The 23,069-nt window shown below is 39.9% G+C and overlaps 1 protein-coding gene across 2 annotated transcripts in view; it reads right to left on the bottom strand.

The window, feature by feature from the left end:
- uggt2 (UDP-glucose glycoprotein glucosyltransferase 2) overlaps positions 1–9,036 on the bottom strand; it is a 400,098-nt gene extending 391,062 nt beyond the window's left edge. The window contains exon 1 of one of the 2 annotated variants that reach the window (XM_078545909.1): positions 8,833–9,036. In XM_078545909.1, coding sequence (XP_078402035.1) covers positions 8,833–8,943 — 111 coding nt within the window. In that variant the 5' untranslated portion in view covers positions 8,944–9,036. The remainder of the gene's footprint in view (positions 1–8,832) is intronic. The other variant, XM_078545910.1, reaches the window with a different exon arrangement.
- Between the last annotated feature and the right edge of the window lie 14,033 nt (positions 9,037–23,069).

Raw genomic sequence — 23,069 nt, 5'->3', positions numbered from 1 at the left:
TAAAATAGTTAACAAACACGAAGCAAAAGATTCAATTTGTACCTCTTCATTGGCTATCATTAAGTTTGCACAATAACATAATCTTCCTGAAGTAATTGTAAACATCATCACTAAGATCCTTGTCACTGAGGAGAGATTACATCCAGAGAAAAGCAGGAACTTTATTTTTCCAAAAGATGTCATTCTTCTTCAGAGTAATAATCAACATAAATGTTTTTCCAATAATACTAGTCTCATTTTTCTCCATATGCTAGTTCAATATTTTAGCTTATTATTTATACTGGAAAAAGATAAGGAACTATTGGGTTAGATTATGCAGTAAAAATGATGGTGCATTAATATGATGTGCACCCTTATTAATATGAAAATCAGCAAGCAAGTTCAGGACATTAAAGAGGTACACTGCAAGTTGCAAAGCTGGAGAACTTGTTGGTTATTTTATGCTGCACCATTGGTTGCTCTGCACAAATGGCATCTCATCCTTAACCTACCTTGCTGGGTTTGCCCAATGAACTCACAGTTTAAGTCTGGTTAAAAATTAAGAGTTTAAAATAATGTGATAATTGTTAATGCAATGCCAGTCAACCTCTCTTGCCCAGAACAGGGACAATTTTTGTGGATTTATCCAGCATGGACTCAAGGGACCAAATGGCCTTCTTCTGTGCTGTAACAACTCGATGTTTAAGTGCTCAATTTCATTCCTCCATGTATTCAGAGATTTTGAAATGTCCAATTTAAAAGTATTTTTTTTACTTTGCCTTTCTTTTTCCTTTGTGTCAACCCAACCTTTCCTTGCCCCTCTCTGTACATAATTTTACTCTAATTCAGTCTCCTTCTCCATTTCTTTCTCAATTCTTCAATCTCATTGGTTAGAGATACACTGTTGGATCTACAATTAATCAGGTGCTCCAATGCCCTCGCCACGCCATTATTACTTCCACAAGTAATGCCACTATTATCTGAAGGTTGCAGGTAAATTTTAACAGGTGATATGCCCCACTCCAGCAAAATAGTTTACTTTGCTTAATCCTTTTTTAAACTAAAATGATGAAAGCACAGTAACTTTGGAGAGATTTTGTTTACTTGCTCATTGAGAGGAAAGTGCACACATTTACATTTAAAATATCATGACCAAAGAATAGCCATGTAGGATATAGGAAAAGCACAAATCAAAGTTAACAATTTTGGTGACTGTTTAAGGTCTTTTTATCCAGTTACATTTACAAAACATTGAAATAAAATACAGGTACATAATATTATGGTCAAAAAATATTTATTTTTCTGTTTTGATTGAATTGTTTGAGCAGGTAACAAATGATGAGGGTAGCACATTTGATTTGGTGTATGTGGATTTTAACAAGGGTTTTGAGTAGGTCCTATGTGGCAGACTGGTCAGAAAAGTAAAAAGCCCTTGGAATCTAGGGGAAGGTGGCAAGTTGGATCCAAAATTGGGTCAGTGGCAGGAAGAGAAATGGTTGACAGGTATTTTTTGTGACTGGAAGGTGTTTCCACTGGGATTTCACGGGGTTCTGAATTAGTCCCCTGCTTTTTTGTGGTATATATGAAAGATTTATACTTGAATGACTGATATTTAAATATAGGGTGCATGATTAAGAAGCGTGCAGATGATTTTTTTAAAAATTAGCCATGTGGTGGATGTGAGGAAAAAAGCTGTACATGTAGACTCCAGGAAGATAGCAGCAGACTGATCAGGTGGATAGAAAAGTGCCAAATGGATTACAATCCAAAGAAGTAATGCATTTGGAGAGGTCGAACAAGGCAAGGGAATATACAGTAAATGGAAAGATACTGATAAATGTAGAGGAACAGTGTGCAATGTCCACAGATCCCTGCAGGTTGCAAGACCAATAGATAATTAACCGGTAATTGAATCGGTAATTAAGAAGGCATACGGGCTTCTTCTTTTAGCCAGGGCATAAAGCAGAACAAGAAGGAGGTTATGTTAGAACTGCATAACACAATAGTTAAGTCACAGTTAGAGTACAGCATACAGTCCTGGTCACCGCATTAGAGGAAAGATGTGACCACATTAAAGAGTATATAAACAAGTTTTATGAGGATATTGCCAAGAATGGATAATGTTATCTATGAGGAAAGATTGAATGGATTGGTGTTATTTTCTTGGAACAAAGGAGGTTGAGGAGTATTTAATTAGAGTGTAAAATTATGGGGGCCTAGATAAGCGTGGATAAGAAGGACATGTTTCCTTTGGCAAACAGGGGACACAGAGTTTAAAGTAATTGGCAGAAGAATTAGAGAAGATTGTTTTGTCACCCAGAGGGTGGTGGGGCCTGAAACTCACTGCCTGAAAGGATTATAGAAGCAGAAATTAAGGTGAAGAAAAAAAAGTGTGTTTATGATAGATCAGGTGGACAATACAACCGAAAACCAAGCTAAGTATAGAAAGTTCACAGGGGAATCAAAAAAGCAAATAAGAGCAGCAAAGGAGAATATGAGAAGAGACTGGCAGCTAACATAAAGGGGAATCCAAAAGTCTTCTATAGGCATATATTTGTAAATAGGGATGGTCAAAGGAGTGGGACCAATTAGGGGCCAAAAAGGGGATTTACACATCGAGGTAGGAGGCATAGCTGCAGTATTAAATGAATACTTTGCACCTGTATTTACCAAGGAAGATGATGCTGCCAGGTCATGGTGAAAAAGGAGGTAGTTCAGATACTTGAAGGGTTTAAAATTGATAGGGATGAGCTATAGGATAGGCTGTCTGTACTTAAAGTTGATAAGGCACCAGGACCAGGTGAGATGCATTCAAAGGTACTGAGAGAAAATTGCACACATTAGATCCTCTTTCAAAATAGGGAATAAAGATAAGCCCAGCAAAAATAGGCCAGTCAGTTTAACCTCGGTGGTGGGGAAGCTTCAAAGAAATAATAACTCAGGACAAAATTAATTGTCATTTGGACAAATGCAGGTTAATTAAGGAAAGCCAGCATGGATTTGCTAAAGGAAAATTGTGTTTAACAAACTTGCTTGAGTTTTTTGATAAGGTAACAGAGAAGGTTGATGAGGATAATGTCATTCATGTGGTGCACATGGACTTCTAAAAAGCATTTGATAAAGTGATGCACAACAGACTTGTAAGAAAAGTTAGAGCTCATGGAATAAAATGGAAAGTAACAATGTGGATATAAAATTGGCTGAGAGATGGAAAACAGGGTAGTGGTTAATGGTTGTTGTTCAACTGGAGAAGGGTTTATAATGAAGTTCCCCAAAAGTCAGTGTTCGAACCTGTGCTCTTCAATGTTGATGGAGATCTTGGTGTACAGGGCACAATTTCAAAATTTGCACATCATACAAAAGTTGGAAGCACTGTGAACTGTGAAGAGGATAGCGTAGAACTTCAAAAAGGACATAAGTTGGTGGAATGAGCGGACAAGTGACAGATGAAATTTAATGAAAAGCTATGTGAAGTGATTCATTTTGGTAGAATGAATGCAGAGAGACAATAAAAATTAAAGGTACAATTCTAAAGCGGGTATATGAGTAGAGGGGCATAGGTTATATATGTGTTTGATCATTGAAGGTGGCAGGACAAGTTCAGAGAGCGTTTAATAAAGCATACAGTATCCTAGGCTTTATCAAACAGGCTACAAAAGCAAGGAGGTTATGTTAAACCAGTAAAAAGACACTGATACAGCTTCAACAGGAGTAGTGTACCCAGTCAGGACTGTTTTCTTTGAAGAGAAGGTTGAAAGGAGATTTTATTATAAGTATATGAAATCATGAGGGGTCTGAACAGAGTAGGTAGTGAAAAGCTGTTCCAAATGGCAGAAGGATCGAGAACCAACTGGTACAGGTTTAAGGTAATTGGCAAAAGAAGGAATGGTGACATGAGGAAAAATGTTTTCATGCAGCAAGTTGTTAGGGTAGGAATGCACTGCCCAACAGGGTGGTGGAGGCCGGTTCAATCAAAGTATTCAAGATGGGAATTGGATTATTATCTGAAAAGCAAATATGCAATGGGGAGAAGGCAGGGGAGTGGCACTTAATAAATTTCTCCTTCAGAGAGCCGAATGGCCTCCTTCTATGTTGTAACCATTCTATGATTCTAAATTCTCATTGCATTTAAAAAGAAATTGGATATGTACTCAAGTGCCATAACCTACAAGGCTACAGACCAAGACTAGGTAAGTGGCATTATGCTAGGTAACACTTTTTTTGGCTGGCACAGACACAATGGACCAAATAGCCTCCCTCTGTGCTGTAAATTTCTGATGTTTAGATCAGTGAATATGCACACTGTCAGAGTTTGTCACTGGCTGTGAAAGAGATTGATCCACTCTCTTTGAAATCTTTGTCTGTTAGCTGTCCCTCATATTTAAGTATGTTGGCCCAATACTAATTTAAAACAAGGCTGAAATTGGGAGAGGAAAGGCATATTAGTCACTTAAGACCAAGCTTTCTGTACTGCTCAAAGTGTTGGAAATTTCACAATCCATCCAAGTATCGAATGCTGGCAGTTTACACTAGGTACTATATATTTGAACTCAAGAAAAAAGCATGGCTGTTGAGAAAAGATCTGGAGCTTCTGTAAAAGGAACTAGTTGAAAGAGGAAAATAACCTTTTACTGTGATATGCAAGAAATGGTCTTGAACACATATCTTCAAGAACTTCAGTCTTTTATATCATCTTTTATTTGCTCAGTTCAAACACACTTTGAGATACTGTGGCAAGACAGAACTCCTTTAACATATAACTCAAATCAAAATTCACCAATAGACTCAGTACAAATGATTCTGAAAAGTTCTTAAATTCAGCTTTGCTATTTTGTTTTTAGAAAATAGTTTGAATTAAAAGATAACTTTGTATTGTTATTATTATTTTATTTGCTATGTTAACTCATTTTATTGCACAGCTGGCTTACTATTATCATTTGAGGAATGCTCACAGTTTCTATTGAATGAAAAATGTAAAATAAGGCTGATCTAAGTCTTCAGTATTGCCATTGATTGCCTTGGAGTACAAAATTTACCCATCAAAAAAGTAGCACTCAATTTTTAATCACCATCATTGACAATCTCATTCAAGTCACAAACAAAACAGAAAATGCTGGAAAAACTCAGCAGGTCTAACAGCATCTATGGAAAGAAAGAGTTAAAAACAGTGTCTCTTTCAAGTGCTCATTGTGACTTGATAGTAAAACTATTATTTTGTCCTGCATTTGTATCATACGTTTTACAATTTCACATAAAATATTTCTAAGATGTCAATTTGAGTTATAATATACCTTTTCATCTTTAGATGACAGTCTAGCCATATATTCCTGTTTTGGTACATTACAGGAGCTCTCTTACTATAAATGACTCAATGAATGTTTTATCCAAATCTTCAATTAAAACATGAGAGAAATCCAAATGATTAGGTGGCTTATCAAGATTTGGAATGTATTCTACGATGGAGATTCATGGTATATTGCAGTTTTACTAAGCAAGATTTCAGTTAAATTCTTCAAACAGCAATGGACCAGAAGTTGCAATAGTTTTTGGGTGGACAAACATTCTAAATACTTTAATCCATAAATGGCTGTTAATCTAATATAATTATGAGAGAGATAATATTTCTTCCAAGGCTGTTGAATGGTACATTTGGTCTAACTTTATAGTAGCAAACTGGACCAGTTTCCGGAGGTGGGGGCACAATCTGATTCCAACATGAAACGGACTACTTTTAAAGTCAGCTTTTCAGGTTGTGTGTTTAGGACTGTGTCAATAGAGATGCTTGGCCACTCCAAAGTCTCTTTGCATTTCATTGAGAGAATTTAGCTTCGGTTTTAAAAAGAGAAAATTAGTAAAGTCTAAATTAATGTGTTTATTAGAGAAAACTAGCATTCATATAATGCATTTTATGACCTCAAGACATCATAAAGTACTTTACACATCAAAATTGTTTCATTGGCTCCAGTCACTACTTTAATATGGCAAACATGGCAGACAATTTGTGCACAACAAGGTCTCAAACAACAATATGATAATGATCAGATTATTTGTATTACTGACATTGGCTGAGAGATAAATATTGGCCAGGACACTAGACAAATATTCTCTTCCTTGAAATAATGCCCTGGGATCTTTTGCATCCACCTTAGATAGCAGACAAGGGCCACAGTTTTAATCTTTCATTTAAAAGACTGCATCTCCAACAGTTCAATACTCCTTCTGTACTGTACAGAAAAGTTCACGTACATCATGTGCTCAAGCCTTTAGAGTGGGACTTCAAACTATAATCTTCAGCTCGGAGGCAAGTCTGCTACCCACTAAGCTCCAGCAAACACTGAACAGCGCACTGCATGTTTTTTTTCTTTACTTTCTTTTCTACTCATTTCAGTTTAATTGTACTGTCTCTTGGTTTAAAAGCAGAGTGTCAGTCTAATAGCACATAATCAGTACACTTGATGAACTCCAGTACTGGGTGCAATGGACAGGCACTTTAATTGGCAGGATGTAACAAATGGTGTCCAGCAATAACCTGTGTTTGCTGATGACAGAAAGATAGGTGGCATTGTAAGCAGTACAGATAGAAGTATACAATTACAAAATTAAGTGAAAAGCAAAACCGTGGCAAATGGATTTTAATGTAGACAAATGTGAAATCATTCAATTAGAGCCTAAAAAGGATAGGGTAGGATACTTTCTGAATGGTAGAAATAGCGGAGGTCCAAAGCAATTTGAGGGTCTAGCTAGGGACACAGGCCATGAATGATTATAAACATCATGAACTAATCATCAGGAAATAATCAGTAAGGCTAATTGAATGCTGGCCATTGTATTGAGAGGAACAAAATGCAACAAGGTAGAAGTCATACTTCAGTTATACAATGCCCAGGATAGACCACACCCAGAGAGCTGTGAGCATTCCTGGGCACCACACATTGAAAGAGAGTGTAGCATAGATTTACCAGAATGACACATGAGCTTCAAAGGTTAAATTACGAGGAGAGCTTCCATGTTCTAAAGTTGTGTTTCCAGGAACTTAGACGGTCAAGGGATGATTTGGTTTTAACTTTCAATATATTAAGGAGAACAGATGGTGTAGACAAAGAGATTATTTCCACTGGATGGAGAGTCTGTGAAGAAGGGGCATAGTCTAAAATTTAGAGCCAGACCTTTCAGGAGTGAAATTAGTGAACACTTCTATATGCAAAGGCTGTCAGAACTTTAGAACTCTCTTCTGCAAGCAGCAATTGATGCTAGATCATTGGTAATTTTAAATTTGAGATTGATAGCTTTTTGTTGACCAAAGAAATTCAGGGATATGGGACAAAGGTAGATGTATGGAATTAAACCACAGATCAGCAGTGGTCTCATTGACAGAACAGGCTGGAGAGCTAAGCAGTCCACTCCTGTTTCTATGCTCGTAAGTTGTCCTGTCATGACAAAAAATATTGTTACTTTGTTCATTTTTCTAAATTAACTCCTTATGTGAAGTATATTCTCTACTTCCCATTACCAGGCCTCATGTGTCCTCATTATATCACAATACCTTCCATGTCCAATAGTTAATTAAAATAAAGCAATGCCAGAGATTGCAACATAGCACATGTACAACATACACCCATTTCATTCAGAAAGTATCCTACCCTATCCTTGTTAGGCTCAAAGTGCATGATTTCACATTTGTCTACATTTAAATTCATTTGCCACAGTTTTGCTTTTCACTTAATCTCTTTTAATTGTATGCTTCCATCTGTACTGCTTACAATGCCACCTATCTTTCTGTCATCAGCAAACTTAGATACATGATTTCCTATCCAATCATCTAAGTTGTTTATAAATATTATGAATAATTGAAGCCCCAACACAGATTCTTACAGGACAGCAATGCTACATCCTGCCAATTATCTGTCCATTATCCCTACTCTGGCTCTCCTGCCACTCAACCAGTTTCCTAGTCAGGTCAATAATTTGCCTTCTTTCAATGAGCTTCAACTTTAACTGAGGGACTTTGTCAAATGCCTTCTGGATATCCATATAAATAAAATCCATAGACAAAATATAATCAAAATACCACCCAATTTATCCAGTATTGTATTCTGTAATTCTGTTCAGGAACATTGTATCTTACAAAGTCCCTTTACAATAATCAAAACAGAGAAAAAAAAATAGCCAATGCTGGAAACCTGAAAATAAACAAATTCTAGAAATACACTCGCCAGAAATGATGTATTTTCACATTAACAAAATATCAAAGTAACTGCCCTTTCACATTGTTTATTATAAATAGAGCGAATCAAGATTACCCAGCAGTGCGAACGGTCAAACTGATTGGAATAAACAAAAATCTGCATTTTGATTTTGATCAGATCATTTCAACACGAAAATTTTAGAACAATCGCACCCAAACAAGCTAAGTTTCGCTATACTTAATAATAAAGCTGTAGCGTGCTTTAACTTGTGTATGTTGTTTAATCAGAGATAACAGACTCAGGGTGAGTTCGTGGCACCAAGATCCAGCAAGCAGCGCGTCAGACCGAACAGACTCAAGCCTGGGAATATGCCACGTACCATCTCCCCCCACCGCGGACAAACCAAGACAACAGGCTTTAAAACCCCAAACGGGACAAAAGCCGGTTTCATTTTCATTAACGGGTGGAATCAATTGGCAACTGAACTCACATTCCTGGAAAGATGAACGATTTGTGTCCTTTCTGTAACAACAGTTAAAATGTTACAACTCAATTTGTTACAGATGCGGAGAAGGCTGCACGCACTAAATGGAAGGACTGGTGTATCGGGACCCGTTTATTACCATTCACTGAGTTATGGATTAATAACTAAGATAAATGTACTCACCAAACTTGACCTGATTGCTGCCATCTTTGGGGTCCTCCCCAGCGAGTGGTACTTGGGCATCCTTTGCAAGTTTCTCCCGTTGCATTTGCCAGTAAGTTGGGCAATTGCCATAAAAGGTGTGTAAACGGCACCGTGTATAAAAAATGATTGTCCCGCACTTAACGTATTTAATCTGATATTGTAATAATATTCTGGCTATTTACTTGGCCACCTAAAACCTCAGGGTATTCTGCACCAACTAACAGTTTAAGCCTATCAAAGACTTGGTTATCCTTTAAATTTGTGCATCACACCAAGGCACCGAAATTATTTCTAAACTGTTGTAATATGCAGATTAAGAGTGACGTCCATACAGCAATTAATTAGAGGGAAATATTTGGAGTCAGGCATTAGTTATAGGGAGACTACGTTACGTATGACGCTGTGTTAACCCTTAGGAGCGGGACATATAAAATCGGCAACAGTTCTGAGTGAATGGAATGTAATATCAATAAATGTTAATTATACCACGTATATTGTTAATAACAGTGGAGACATGGCTTGTTGTAAAGTGTTGGGCATAGTTCGGTCGGTCTTATTAAGGCATTTGTAGTCTTAGGTAATTCAACAGTAAGTATTTATTAACTACTAGAAACTATACACATAGGTACAGTAAAGATCCAGGCTAGAAGCTATCTCCATGCTTGCTTCTACACACAACTCTGGCCAACACTACACTGACCCCTAGGTGCAGGTGATGTGTTCTCTTACATCACTGTGTAGATGATACTGTACTCAGTCGCACATTAACCCTTTATGTGGCAGATCCTTATATGCACCTCCCCCAAGTCTTTATTCAATGTATTTATAAGTCATCCCAGATTACCTCATGTATTTACATCATTATTCCTACCCCCATCTCCCCGCCTCCCCCCCACCCCACCCCCGCACCGAAGTCTCTTGCGTTCATAGGTTCAGACAGTCTGCTGTTGGAGGAATGGTAGGTTACGTCACTGCAGGTAAATTTTGTTGAATTGGAGGTAGTTTCGGGATCTGGATGTCTTTTTCCATTCTTTGGCATTGTTAATTCTTTGGCCCTTTGTTAGTTCACCAATGGTAGTGGGAGATGGTAGAGTTTATCTCACTCTTTACTGGGTGGACCAACTTTGGGCTTGTCTCTACTGTGTTTTTTTCCCTTCGTCCTTCGTGTGGCACACCGTGACACCCTCTGGGTCAGAAGATGGCTCTTCCTGTTGTGAGGGTGTGACTTGGTAGTAAGCTCACCTTTGCGTTTGGCTGAGTGGTGTGCTGTCGTTAATGGATGGCTGCTACTCAATTCCAGCATCATTTATGGCAGTCATGCTGGCTGGGGATTGCAGTATCTGCCCTGTGGTCTTAGGGTTTATCTCTCCAACTGGCATCAGAGCCGAAGGTTGAGGCTCTTCTCATTGCTGGTTCCTCACTTGACTGTCATCTACTCGAGGTGTCGTGGTAACCATCTGAGTGGTTGGCTGGTGTGCCCAATGAGGGGCTTCTGGCACCTGCAATGCAAGTGGCCAAACTGCTGTCCAAAGAGAGAAGACAATTCAGAGCTCAAGTCCCAGTGGAGAGAATCTTTCTTGTTGCAGCAGTTGAGAACTTGCAGTTGCATATAATTTATGACAGTGGTTGTCTTGACAGCTTCTGTGGTTTTGAGGAGATTCAGGGCGACACAGGCATCTCAGCTCAACAGAGAAAAAGACTGGCTATGGGTGACGTACATCAGCTGGAAGATTTGTTTGCTGCCATACCTTAATGGTTCCAGAACTACGCCTGTTGACGGATTCCTCCGGACCCATACAGTGGTCTGTCAGTTGTTTGTAGCCAGAGGTCTCTCTGCCACGTTTCTTTGTCCAATAGGTCCATAACAGTGGTTCCCGTGTCCAATTTAAAGTTTGTGAGATGGCTATTAACTGAGATGCCCGCATTTCCAAATGAAAATACAGGATCTTCGACCTCACCCAAGAAGCATAGTTGTGTGTCCTCCTGGTGTGCTGTCTCAACTTCGTGAATCCTCTTTGGACGCCCCATGCATTTTGATGTTTTGGCTTTGCACAGCTTCTCAAAGTGTCCTATTCGGTTACATTTGTTAGGAAATGGAGATAGTTTAAGTAAGTTATATGTGTATTTGGGTGTGTTAGGAATAAGGTATATCTTTAAGTTTAAGTTTATTTTATGTTTTTTCTATTTGTGGGTTAAAAAGGTGAAACCTGGCATCTAGTTTAATCTTAGAGTGGAGACAGCAATCTATTGTATACCTGCATTTTTAATCATTTTATGACCCTTGAAGTGGAGAGCTGTGTTATCAAGAGGGGTGGTGGTTTAGGGAAGTTAAAAGAAAGTAGCAAAAAACTGTGCTATTGCCTAGCAACAGGAGGCCTCGCAAAGACAGAAAAGTAGTTTCAGTTCAGTTGAAATCAATTTGAGTTCACTTGGAAGCGGCTTAGCAGAGGGATAGATAGCAGGTCCCAAACTGATGCTGAAGGCAGGATTCCAGAGAGGCTGGACAGCAGAGGGACAGGGGACAAGTCCCAAACTAAAGTTGAAGCCAGCTGCCAGGAGAGCTGAACACAGGGAAAGGAACTGCAGGAGCAGGTTCCAGAACTAAAGAAGGATGTCCCCAAATCCAGGGGGGTGGAACAGGAAAGGTCCCAAGAGGACAGTTAAGTCAAAGGAAAAGGACAGGAATCTGGAAAAGGTTGTGTTCTGTGGAAGTGAAAGTAAGGAGAAGAGAGAAAGGCTTCAAGCTTAAAGGGAGAAAACTGCAGGACGTAGATATAGAGCAATATAGGCTTGCGAGAAGCCGGAAGATCCAAAGGGACAGCTAAAAGTCTGTAACTCTTTACTATGAGCATGTGAAGCAGTGATGTTCTGTTGGTACTGCTGAGTTAGTGAGAGTGAGTGCATGGAAGAAAGCTTGAATGCACGTGGTGATCCAAGGGAAAGGAACATCGGAAGGAGCGTTCGAAACCCTGGAGGTGGATCCTTGTGGAAGGCATCTGGGAGAAAGCATTGGTTTGGGATAAGGTTCCAAAGCGAGTTTTTAGAGAGTAGAGATTGGAAACCCTCATGTGAAAGATGGAGTTCAGTGACACTGGTTGACTCACGGTGTGACAAGTGTCTGGGGGGAGTTGATGAGCGATCCAAAGCATCTGTTTGAGATGGCATCTGTCAATTGGTTTCAGAGTGTGATGTGCCTGACCACAGGTCACCCATTAGTTTACATGGACTGTGTACTTACTGTGAACATTAATACATAATTCTGCATAAGGTAGTTTTTGTAACTTGTATTATCCTTCCACATCTGTATATACCTGTAAAGGTATAGTTGTGGGTGAAGGAGTATTATAATGTAGTTCATTTTTCTTGTTTAATAAATGTTTTATTCTTTTGTTAAAAGTACATCAGTCACCCCTGTGACTATTCAGTAGCCACTCTCTACATATCTAAACAAAAAAATAAAAGTTGGGATCTATCAAGCCAGGTTCCACACTGGGATTTGGTTTGTCCATTTGTAACATCAGCTAGGACCATAACACATTGAAAGCATTGGGCTGAAATTGCTGGACATTGATAATGCCTGTGGGGGCGCTTTGCTGCACAGTGCTGGCATGGGTACTCTACTGGTTGGTGGGGGCTTTGTTTCCCTTGGCCTGGAGTGCCCCCATTTCTGTGCTCTTTCACAAACTGAACAGTGGGGTTTACTTTGTACCGCGGTTTGCTTTCTCCCGTTAATATGGACCTGTACTGCAAACCTGTTTCAGATTGCCAGACAATCTGGATGGCTTTCTCAAGTGTTAGATCTCCCTTCACTTGAGGCATGTCCGAGAGTCCGTCGTCCACCGTTCCTACAACTATTCTGTCCCTGATTAGCTCAGATTTCAGGTCACTGTAATCACAGCCTTCAGCCATTGTGTACAGCTCAGTAATGAATGAGTCAAAAGGTTCTCCTGGCTGTTGGACACATTTATTAAATTTAGCCCTTTAAAGGATTTTGTTACTTCTGAGATTAAAATAAGTATTGAATGATTTTAAAACTTCATGAAATTTTGCAGATGATTTATTGATTCCATGCCTAGCTATTTTATCGTTGTCTATCAGACCTACTGAATAAAGCAGTGTGATAATTTGCTCAGCTTCTGTCTTTTTATCAAGACCTGAAGCAATCATATATCTAAGGAATCTCTTTCTCCAGAGTGCCCAATTTTGTGATTGATCTAGGCCTTGGATGAGTCCAAATTGATCTGGGAGAGTGGATTTCTGATCCATGGTTAAGATTTTTAACTTGCAGGTTCGGCTTTAAGAAGTTACTGAAAATCCAAGATGGTGCCGCCATTTGCTTCTTTACAAAGAGTTTTCCCACACTTGCCAATTGCGCTGGTCTCCCTGCAGTAATGGCGTTTGCGATCTCAGCGTTTAAATTTTTTCAACAATGGCTGCCTGGATCGATTGGTCAGAATCTTCACTGCTATAGTACAATGTTCTCGGGTCTCGAAAACGTTGAATCCCAGCTTTTGCTGGGCTTTTAAAGCTGCCTATTCAGTCACGTTTAATTTTTATTAATTATTGGGCTGGAGGAAGGATGAGATCCATAAACATAGGTGATGGATTCACCTACTAGCTCTAGGTGTTTGGTCAGTCAAATTAACACATCATTGGCTGATTTCAGATCTCCTCATCTCCATCAAGAGGTAGACCGTGATGACTGAACCCACCTTTCTGTGAGAGGTTATCCTTAAAGAAGGCCATCAGACATTGATACAGATCCTCATGCCTCTCTGAAGAAGAGTCATATTGGACTCCACATGTTAATTCTGTTTTTTCCTCCACAGATGCTGCCAGACCTGAGATTTTCCAGCACTTTGTTTTTATTCCTCATGCCTCTCATCTGATTCCAACCTGAAATCAGCCAGGTCTGTGACCTGAAAACTGGAATGTAGGTGGGTGATCTGCCGTATCGAAGTGAGTAATGTATGTATGAACTATGGAGTTGAGTTAACGAGTTAGTAATTCTCTATCTGCCCCAACATTTTGTTGGATGTTGAGTCCTGGAGATGTCCCTTCATCTTCTGTGCCACTGAATCCACTTCTCCCTTGTGAAACTGTTAACATGGAAGGGGGCAAAGTTAAGATCAAGCATCAAAGCGTGAATTAAGTTCTGGCACAAATGCTGAAGTGAATTGACTGTCCCGATCTTTCCTAAGCACCACTCCCTTGGTGCCCATTGTTTCAACTGTTACAGTACTGTAATATTATGGACTAAATAGAGGTAAATATCCATGTATATGTGGCAAATAAACTCACCAATTTACTTTGAAGAAGGGTGTGAAAATGTTTCGATGCTGCCACCACGCCAGTAGGATGTGTTTACTTGCAGATTGGCACATACACAGGATCACAATACCAACAGTTTTGAAGTGAAAACATCGAACTTTAATGCAGCCACAAAACAACAGTACAACACAATGCGTCAAGATGGCCATACCCACAAAGGAACCCTCGGCTCCCGGCCACCAGAAGGCAATAACATATGGTGACGGGGGATATATAAAATCGGCAACAGTTCTGAGTGAATTACAATACAATGAATGGAATGTGATATCAATAAACAAAAATTATACCACGTATATTATTAATCAAAATAGTGGAGACATAGCTAAGAAAAGTAGGTTATTCTCCTGTCACAGGTATAAGTCAATAGTGTAAGACATTTTGATATTTTGTGTATTTCTGTTATACTGTAAGGCATTTTTAACTTGTCTTGTATTTCTGTTTGTGAGTAAAATGTAACCAATTGTGGCATGAACCACCATGCAGAGCTCAACACCAGGTGGTAGGAACATGAAGCCGGGAAATTCGAAGTATGTATCTGAAGTTGTTTCATGTCATTGATACTTGTTACAGCGTCCATACCTTGGAGGGAAGTGAGAACCACGGTTTAAGAATATTGCAATATATTAAGTGACCAGCAAATATACTTTTTGTATCTTTTCATATCCTTCACCAATTTTCACTTTTGAGTTTTTCATGAATGTGTTTTCTGGTATTTAAAAAGATTAGGTCCTCCGTGACACAGTAATGCTAAGTCTAATATCTCATATGCCAAGAGACAAAAACTCTCAATATTTGGCATAAAAATCAGTTGCAATTTTTCCCAAGCGTAAACCAAAATAGATTGACAGTTAGTTTATAAACCTCATCAGTAGCTTATTTGATCTACAGGTCAGAGCTTTTGACAAAGCCTATTAACAAGGCTCTTGTTTGCTTCAGGCAGTGCCTGGGCCATTCTGTCTGAACTTTCTTTTCCATAGCTCATTAGATAATGAAGCCAATTGGAGTTCCTTGCAATACCCAGCTACACTTGGAAAAATGAGCAGAGGCACAAGAGTAAAGATCAGAGCCTTCCTGGCCTGGACAGCTGAATAATACATTAACAGCTCTCTACATGAAGCTAAGACATGTATACAAGCCTGAAGCAATCCCTGATTTCAAGAGTTGCTGCCACCGCCAAGGTCCTGCACATGGCTGGCCGCTGCTACTGCCTGAACTCACTTTCTCTTCCCCAGTCCTCTGTCTTACCCACAGTTTCATTTGAGGTTGCTGCTTTCTGCTCCCAGTCTTCACCGACGGCCTCTGATCTTTCAGTAATGACTGGAACAGAGTATAAAAAGAGCCTGTTTGCTTGTCTCACCCCAAAGGAAAAAAAATTGCTGAGCCCTGGGGAAAGAGCAAAGGAGTGGGACTAATTGGATAGCTTTTTTAATGAGCCTTCACAGGCAGGATGGGCCAAATGATCTCCTTCTGTGTTGTAAAATTCTATTGGAAGCAAAGAACCCTATGGAAATCCACCAATACAATTTCAAACAGATACCATTGATCTGAGTGCTTGCAGAAGAGTAACTCATTAGTACCTCTAAGACCCCATGAAACACAGTATTCATGAGCATATTCAATGCTTGGCTGTATCCGCTGTGATGCTATGTGGAGCTAATATGGAACATAAGGATCAGGCATTGGGCAAATGACCCATGAAGCCTACTCTGTTATTCAATATGATCATGGGTGATCTTCAGCTTCATTGCCACTTTCCTGCCTGCTCCCCATATCCCTTGATTCCCTGAGAGACAAAAAATCTAAGTCAGCCTTTAATATAATGAACAATGATGAATCAGTAACCCTCTGGGATAGATAATTCCAAACCTTTGAAGAAATTTCTGTTCATCTCAGCCCTAAATTCTCAGCCCCTTATCCTGAGAGCTAGGGGAAACAATCTCTGTCTCCACCCTGTCAAGCCCATTCAGAATCTTATATTTACAGTGAGACCACCTGTCATTCTTCTAAACCCCAGAGAATATCGTACCAATTTACTTAGCCCACCATCAAAGGTCAACCCTCTTATCTCAGGAGCCAATCTAATGAACCTTCACTGTACTGCCTCCAGTCCCTTAGATGTGAAGACCAAAACTGTGCAGTGTACTCCAGGTATTGTCTCACCAAAACTCTATACAATTACAGAGGATGTCTGGCATTGAAACAAGCCATTGGGCCTAACCAGTCCACAGTGGTGCTTATGCTCCACTCGAGCCTAAATTAAAGGCTTAAAGTGTAGCAAGATCTCCGGTTCTTGCACTCCAGTTCACTTTCAATAAAAGTCAACATGCCATTTGCCATCCTAACTGTCTGCTGTACCTGCATGTTAACTTTCTGCGTTCCTTGTAATGAATGTACCCAAGTTTCTGTGAACAGCAACATTTAAACGTTTCAAATCTTTTAAAAACTATTCTACTTTTCTATTCTAATCACCAAAATGAATAACCTCACACTTCTTCACATTATACGTCATCTGTTACCTTATTATCAACTCACTTAACCTGTCTATGTCTATTTTCAGCCTCTTTGTGTCCTCCTCGTTGTTTACAAAACCACCAGGCATAGTATCAACAGCAAACTTGGATAGGTTACTCTCATACTCCTTGTCTAGGTCATTAATATACATTGTTAATAGCTGAGGTGCCAGTACTAATCTTTGCGGAACTCCACTAGTTACATCCAGCCAGGGTGAGGGTAGGGTGGGAGGCACACAGCAGATCGTAATATTTTGTATGGTCAGGAGCCCTGATGCCACAGAAATTATTTTAAATGTTTTACTGTTTCAGCATCCTCTGGTTAGGTTGCTTTAAGATGAGTACCAAAACAAGGGGTGAGCAGTAGAGCTGGCAACCTGGATGCCTCCAAGTAACTGACTGTTAAGCTCATTGATGAACTTGTTAGCGGGCAAGAGAGGACCAGAATGAAATCTTCAAAGATAAGAGCAGGAAGAGCAAATGATTTGTGTCATGAAAGTATAATAATTCTCATAATATTATTGTGATTTATTGTAAAAGTAGGTTAATAGTGGAGTTTGGATAGTTTGTGCATGTGTGTGTGTGTGTTAATTGAATTGGAGCCAGCTGGTCTGGAGGCTTTGATTCATCAAAATAAACTGGGTTTGAAATACTAAACACGTAAATATGGCTGAAGTCCTAGAATGTAAGGTGAGAAGAATTTGCAATTTTAGATAAATCAGGGCAGTTTGAATTTCAAAGAGATGGTAGGATGTTTACACCTAGCCAGAGAAGCTAGGCCAAGCAGTGTGTTCATTTTCCCCAAAGGTTAGTGACCATATTAGCACCATGAAAAGATTTATATTATGAGAAAGGTAAAGTCCAAAGAAATATGGGAACAATGGAATTTACATTAAAAGGGAGAAACATGTATAAAGGAGAATGAGGCTGTGTGTCAGGGAAGGCATAGTAAGGCCTAACAGAAGTGTGAGGAGCCTTCAGTATCTGTGCATTAAGTCCACTGTCTACAGAAACTGAAGCTGGGAAAAGCCACTTTGAATTTTACTGTCCAGGGTGTTGTGTTGACTTGCCTGGATCTGTTTAAAATCTTTTTTTCACTGTTGCCATAGTGGGGGTGTAACTGGAAGACAGATTAATTAGGAATTGTTATAGTGGTAATTTGTAGACTTATGTGTCTGCTTGAAACCTTTTCTTTTGTTAATAAACGTTTAATTTAGTTTTTCTAAAAAATCTCTGAAGTCTTGGTGGGCTTATTACTTCTAAATTGAGGGCATTCATCTCCAAATAAATACAAATTACAAAACTGTTGTGATAAAGTGATCAAGTCTCCCTTATGGATTTGATCTGCCTGGCACTCATCATCTGCCATATCATAACAAAATTGGGGGATCATCCAGAATTATTGAAATTCCTGCATTGGTTTGGAGTTGGCGAATTTTAAAATTATGAGTACGAGAAACACTTTGAATGAAGGAATTGGTGTGAGGGAATTTTAAAGTGGTGAGACTGCAAAAATAGCTGTATCTGTGGCTGGAACCTTTTTGGAAGTAGAAGATATAACTCTGATTGGGTTACAAAAAGTATCTAAGGGTAACTTAACAGAGTTGGCGGATAAGTTGCAGTTGAGGTTACCTGTAGGGGCAAAGAAAGCAGACATATTTGAAGCGATAGCATAGCATTTAAAGTTGCAAGTGATACTTGAACTAGTGAGTCACAGCTAGAGGTAGTGAGACTTCGGTTAGAAATGAAGAAGCTTGAATTTGAACAAGGAAAGGAACTGAAAAAAATTGAATTGGAGGCAAAAGAAAAATAATTGAAATTGAAAAGGCTAGAGGCAATAGAAAAAGAAAGGGACAAAGAGTGATTATTTTAAAAGAAATGGAAATGTAAAAAATTGATCTCCAGAGAGAAAAGTTAGCAATGGAGGAGAGACAAAGAGTACCAATTTGAAAAGCTGGACTTTAAAAAAGAGACATCAGGTCCTGAGGAAAGTTCTGATAATGAAAAAACTTTTAACCTAAAATCCAGTGGGAGATGTTAAAATTTGTGCAAGCTCTTCCGAAGTTCGAAGAAAGAGCTGTGGAGGTGTTCTTTATTTCATTTGAGAAGATATCTAAAGAGATGAAATGGCCACAAGAAAACTGGACATTGCTGTTACAATCTTGGTTAGTGGGTAGAGCATGTGAGGTTTATGCTGCACTGTCAGAAGAAATGTCAGTGGGCTTTGATGTGGTAAAAAAGGCTACTTTGAGTGCATATGAGTTGATTGCTGAGGCATACAGGCAGAAATTTAGGAATATGAGAAAATAGTCTGGGCTTATATTGAGTTTGAGAGAATAAAACAAAGTAATTTTGACCGGTGGATACGGGCATTAAAGATAGAGACAACATATGCAGCTCTTAGGGAAGTAATTCTTTTGGAAAAATTTAAAGATTCAATTCCTTCGGTAGTGAGAACTCATGTGGAAGAACAGAGGGTTCAAACAGTGAGACAAGCAGCAGAAATAGCTGATGATGATGAGTTAGTTCATAAATCTAAACCTTTTGTTCGTTACCCTTTTAAATCAGAGAAGGACAGAAAGTGACAAGGTGAAAGGAAGGTGGGTAGTCAGGGGAGAGAAGGGATAGGCGGATATTCCTAGGAAGGTGCTGAAGGTAGAAGTGACATTCCAAAATTGAGGTGTTTTCATTGTAATAAAGTTGGGCACACAAAGTCAGTGTGTTTCAAATTTTAGGGAAAATCTGTTATAATTATTGTGATGCAGAAAAGTTCTGGTAGTAAAAGTACTGTGGGTTCTGAGGTTCAGGCATAGGAAAAACCCCAGTAGTTTGTGTACAGACAAAACAGGAAGAATCAGTGATAGGTAAAGAAGTGGGAATGTGTTCACAATTTACCCAAGGGAGTTCTGAGGAGCAGGTTACAGAAATGTTTAAAGATTTTGTATGTGAAGGGAAAGTCTTTCCATGTGTACATGGTGGAATAGGTAAGGATTTTAAAGTTTTAAGAGACACGGGGATTAGTCAATCCTTAATGTTGTGGGATAGTGATATCTGTTGTTCAGAGGGAGCACTGGAGGAACAGATAAGTGGGGTTCATGGAGATGCTAAACCTATTCCATTTTGGAAGGTAAATTTAAGGACTAAGTGGAAAACAGGTGAGGTGATTGTTGGGGTAGTGGAAAAAATGCCCATTGCAGGGGTTAAATTTATTTTAGGTAATGATATAGCTAGGTCACAGATGTGGGTGATGCCTATGGTGGTTGAGCAGCCTGTAGAGATGTTTTCAACAGAAGTGTTGCAGAAAGAGCATCTTGGATTGTTTCCAGATTGTGTGGGAACAAAATTACAAGCACACAGGTTGAAACAGGAAGAAGAGGAAGTTAAAAGGCAGGGAAAGGGTGTTGAAGTTCAATTAGCTGACACTGTCTTTGATAAGATTGTTCAGGAAGAAAGAATGGGGGAGAATGCAGCTGAGGTATTTAGCTCAAGGCAGTTGGTAGAGTTACAGGAAAAGGATCCACAATAAAACAGTTATACCAGACAGCTTACTTGGAAACAGAGACAGAATGTATTCCAATATGCTATTACCTTAAGGGTAACATGTTGATAAGAAAGTGGCAGCCATATCAGGTTTCAGCAGATGAACACTGAATGGAGGTATATCAGATTGTTATATTATTTGGATATAGAAATGTGATACTGAGAATAGCTCATGAAATTCCAATTGGGGGACATTTAGGAATTAAAAAGACACAGGCAAAAATACAAAAACATTTTTATTGGCCTGGATTGCATGGAGATGTAGTCAAATTCTGTAGCATGTCACACATGTCAGGTTATAGGAAAATGACAAGCAGTGATTTGTAAATAAATGTTTAATTTAATTTTTTCTAAAAAAAAATCTCCGAAGCCTTGGTAGACTTATTACTTTTGAATTCAGGGCATGCATCACAAAATAAATATAAATTGCAAAACCATTGTGATAACGTGATCAAGTCACCCTCTTGGATTTGATACACCTGGCACACATCATCTGCCGCATCATGACATTTGGAGAAAGTTAGTGTACAGATGTCGAGAGCATAGCAGGGAGCTATTATTGCTGATACTTTAACACCTCGGAAAAAGAGGGAAGTCAAACTGAGCCACAAAATTGCAATCACTTGAGTCAAGTGAATAAAGCATTTGATGGTTGAGCATTTGGGCACTTGTTTGGACCATCTGCTCTCCTTCCTGCTCCATTCTCCAAGGCAGTAGCAAACCCAGTCATATTTGCTGTCAGCCTTTGAAAATAAGCCTCTGGAGCCAGTTGCTGTCTTCGCCAGCCAACGCCACAAATCAGGAGCCGAACTCACCTCCAGCCCAATCGGGGTCTTTGCATATTAAATTAGCATTGTGTCAGTGACACTGAAGAGGCATGGGGTCAGGACCTTGGATGAACAGGGTGGTGGGGGGTACCCGATCCTGGAAGGAAAGCCCAGACTATTACTTCAGAGGGAGGAGGACTTAAATTTTAGCAATTGGAAAAAGATCTGAACACAGCCACTGCTTTGAGACCATTATTAGAACTAAAAAAGTACAATTCAGGAGACAGCCATCTTATATTACATGGGATTACATAAGGAATACAGCACAGAAACAGGCCATTCGGCCCAACCAGTCCATGCCAGTGTTTATGCTCCAGTCGAGTCTCCTCTTGTCTTTCCTCATCTCATTCTATTATCGTAACCCTCTATTTCCTTCTCCCTCATGCTTCTCTAGATTTCCCTTAAAAATATCTACACTATTTGCTTCAACCACTCCCTGTGGTAGCAAGTTCCAAATTCTCATCACTCTTGGGGTAAATAAGTTTCTTCTGAATTCCCCATTGGATTTCCTGGTGACTGTCTTATATTCATGCCCTAACACATATGGAATGATCCTTACAATGAAACTGAGGTAAATTGTTTTTGCTGAATTGAATTGGCTGCAAATGCAGTTTGTGGTAATGGAAGCTGTCTGAAATGAAAGGCGAAATTTATTGTCAACAGCATTGGTGCTGGCAGCGGACCTGGAAATAAGTGGCATTGCTGTTTGGGATGAAAGCTGCTGGCCAAACGCAATCACGTGGCAGCCAGACAATAGGGGATGGCAAGATTGGAGTGCAACGAGAACAGAGTGAGGAGGCCTCGGGTTTGGTGTCTACCACTGAGTAGAAAGGAAACACACATTGGGTATGGATGGAAAGAGGCAACAGGAAAGCCTTTGCCTGAACAAAAACAGAATTACCTGGAAAAACTCAGCAGGTCTGGCAGCATCGGTGGAGAAGAAAAGAGTCGACATTTCAAGTCCACATGACCCTTCATCAGAACTGAGTGTAGTTAGGAGAGGGGTGAAACATAAGCTGGTTTAAGGTGGGGGGCGGGGGGAGAGAAGTTGAGGGTGGGGTGGTTGTGGAGATAAGCAAGCAGTGATAGGAGCAGATAATCAAAAGATGTCACAGACAAAAGGATCAAAGAGGTGTTGAAGGTGGTGATATTATCTAAGAAAAGTGCTAATTAAGAATGGATGGCAGGACACTCAAGATACAGCTCTAGTGGGGGTGGGGTTGAAAGACTGACAAGGTATTAGTTGTAGATTTAAAAATAATGGAAATAGGTGGGAAAAGAAAAATCTATATAAATTATTGAAAAAAAAAGGAGGGGGAAGAAACGGGGTGGGGATAGGGGTAGGGGGAGTTTAAGATCTAAAGTTGTTGAATTCAATATTCAGCCCGGAAGGCTGTAAAGTGCCTAGTCGGAAGATGAGGTACTGTTCCTCCAGTTTGCGTTGGGCTTCACTGGAACAATGCAGCAAGCCAAGGACAGACATGTGGGCAAGAGAGCAGGGTGGAGTGTTAAAATGGCAAGCGACAGGGAGGTTTGGGTCTTTCTTGCGGACAGACCGCAGGTGTTCTGCAAAGCGGTCGCCCAGTTTGCGTTTGGTCTCTCCAATGTAGAGGAGACCGCATTGGGAGCAACGAATGCAGTAGACTAAGTTAGGGGAAATGCAAGTGAAATGCTGCTTCACTTGAAAGGAGTGTTTGGGCCCTTGGACGGTGAGGAGAGAGGAAGTGAAGGGGCAGGTGTTGCATCTTCTGTGTGGGCATGGGGAGGTGCCAGAGGTGGGGGTTGAGGAGTAGGGGGTGATGAAGGAGTAGACCAGGGTGTCCCGGAGGGAACGATCCCTACGGAATGCCTCCGGTGGGGTGAAGGGAAGATGTGTTTGGTGGTGGCATCATGCTGGAGTTGGCGGAAATGGCGGAGGATGATCCTTTGAATGCGGAAGCTGGTGGGGTGATAAGTGAGGACAAGGGGGACCCTATCATGTTTCTGGGAGGGAGGAGAAGGCGTGAGG

The sequence above is a fragment of the Cetorhinus maximus genome, chromosome 7 (assembly GCF_964194155.1).
Source record: "Cetorhinus maximus chromosome 7, sCetMax3.hap1.1, whole genome shotgun sequence".
NCBI lineage: Eukaryota > Metazoa > Chordata > Chondrichthyes > Lamniformes > Cetorhinidae > Cetorhinus > Cetorhinus maximus.
Note: the sequence above shows the minus strand (reverse complement) of the source record. Positions and strands in the feature narration are given on the sequence as shown.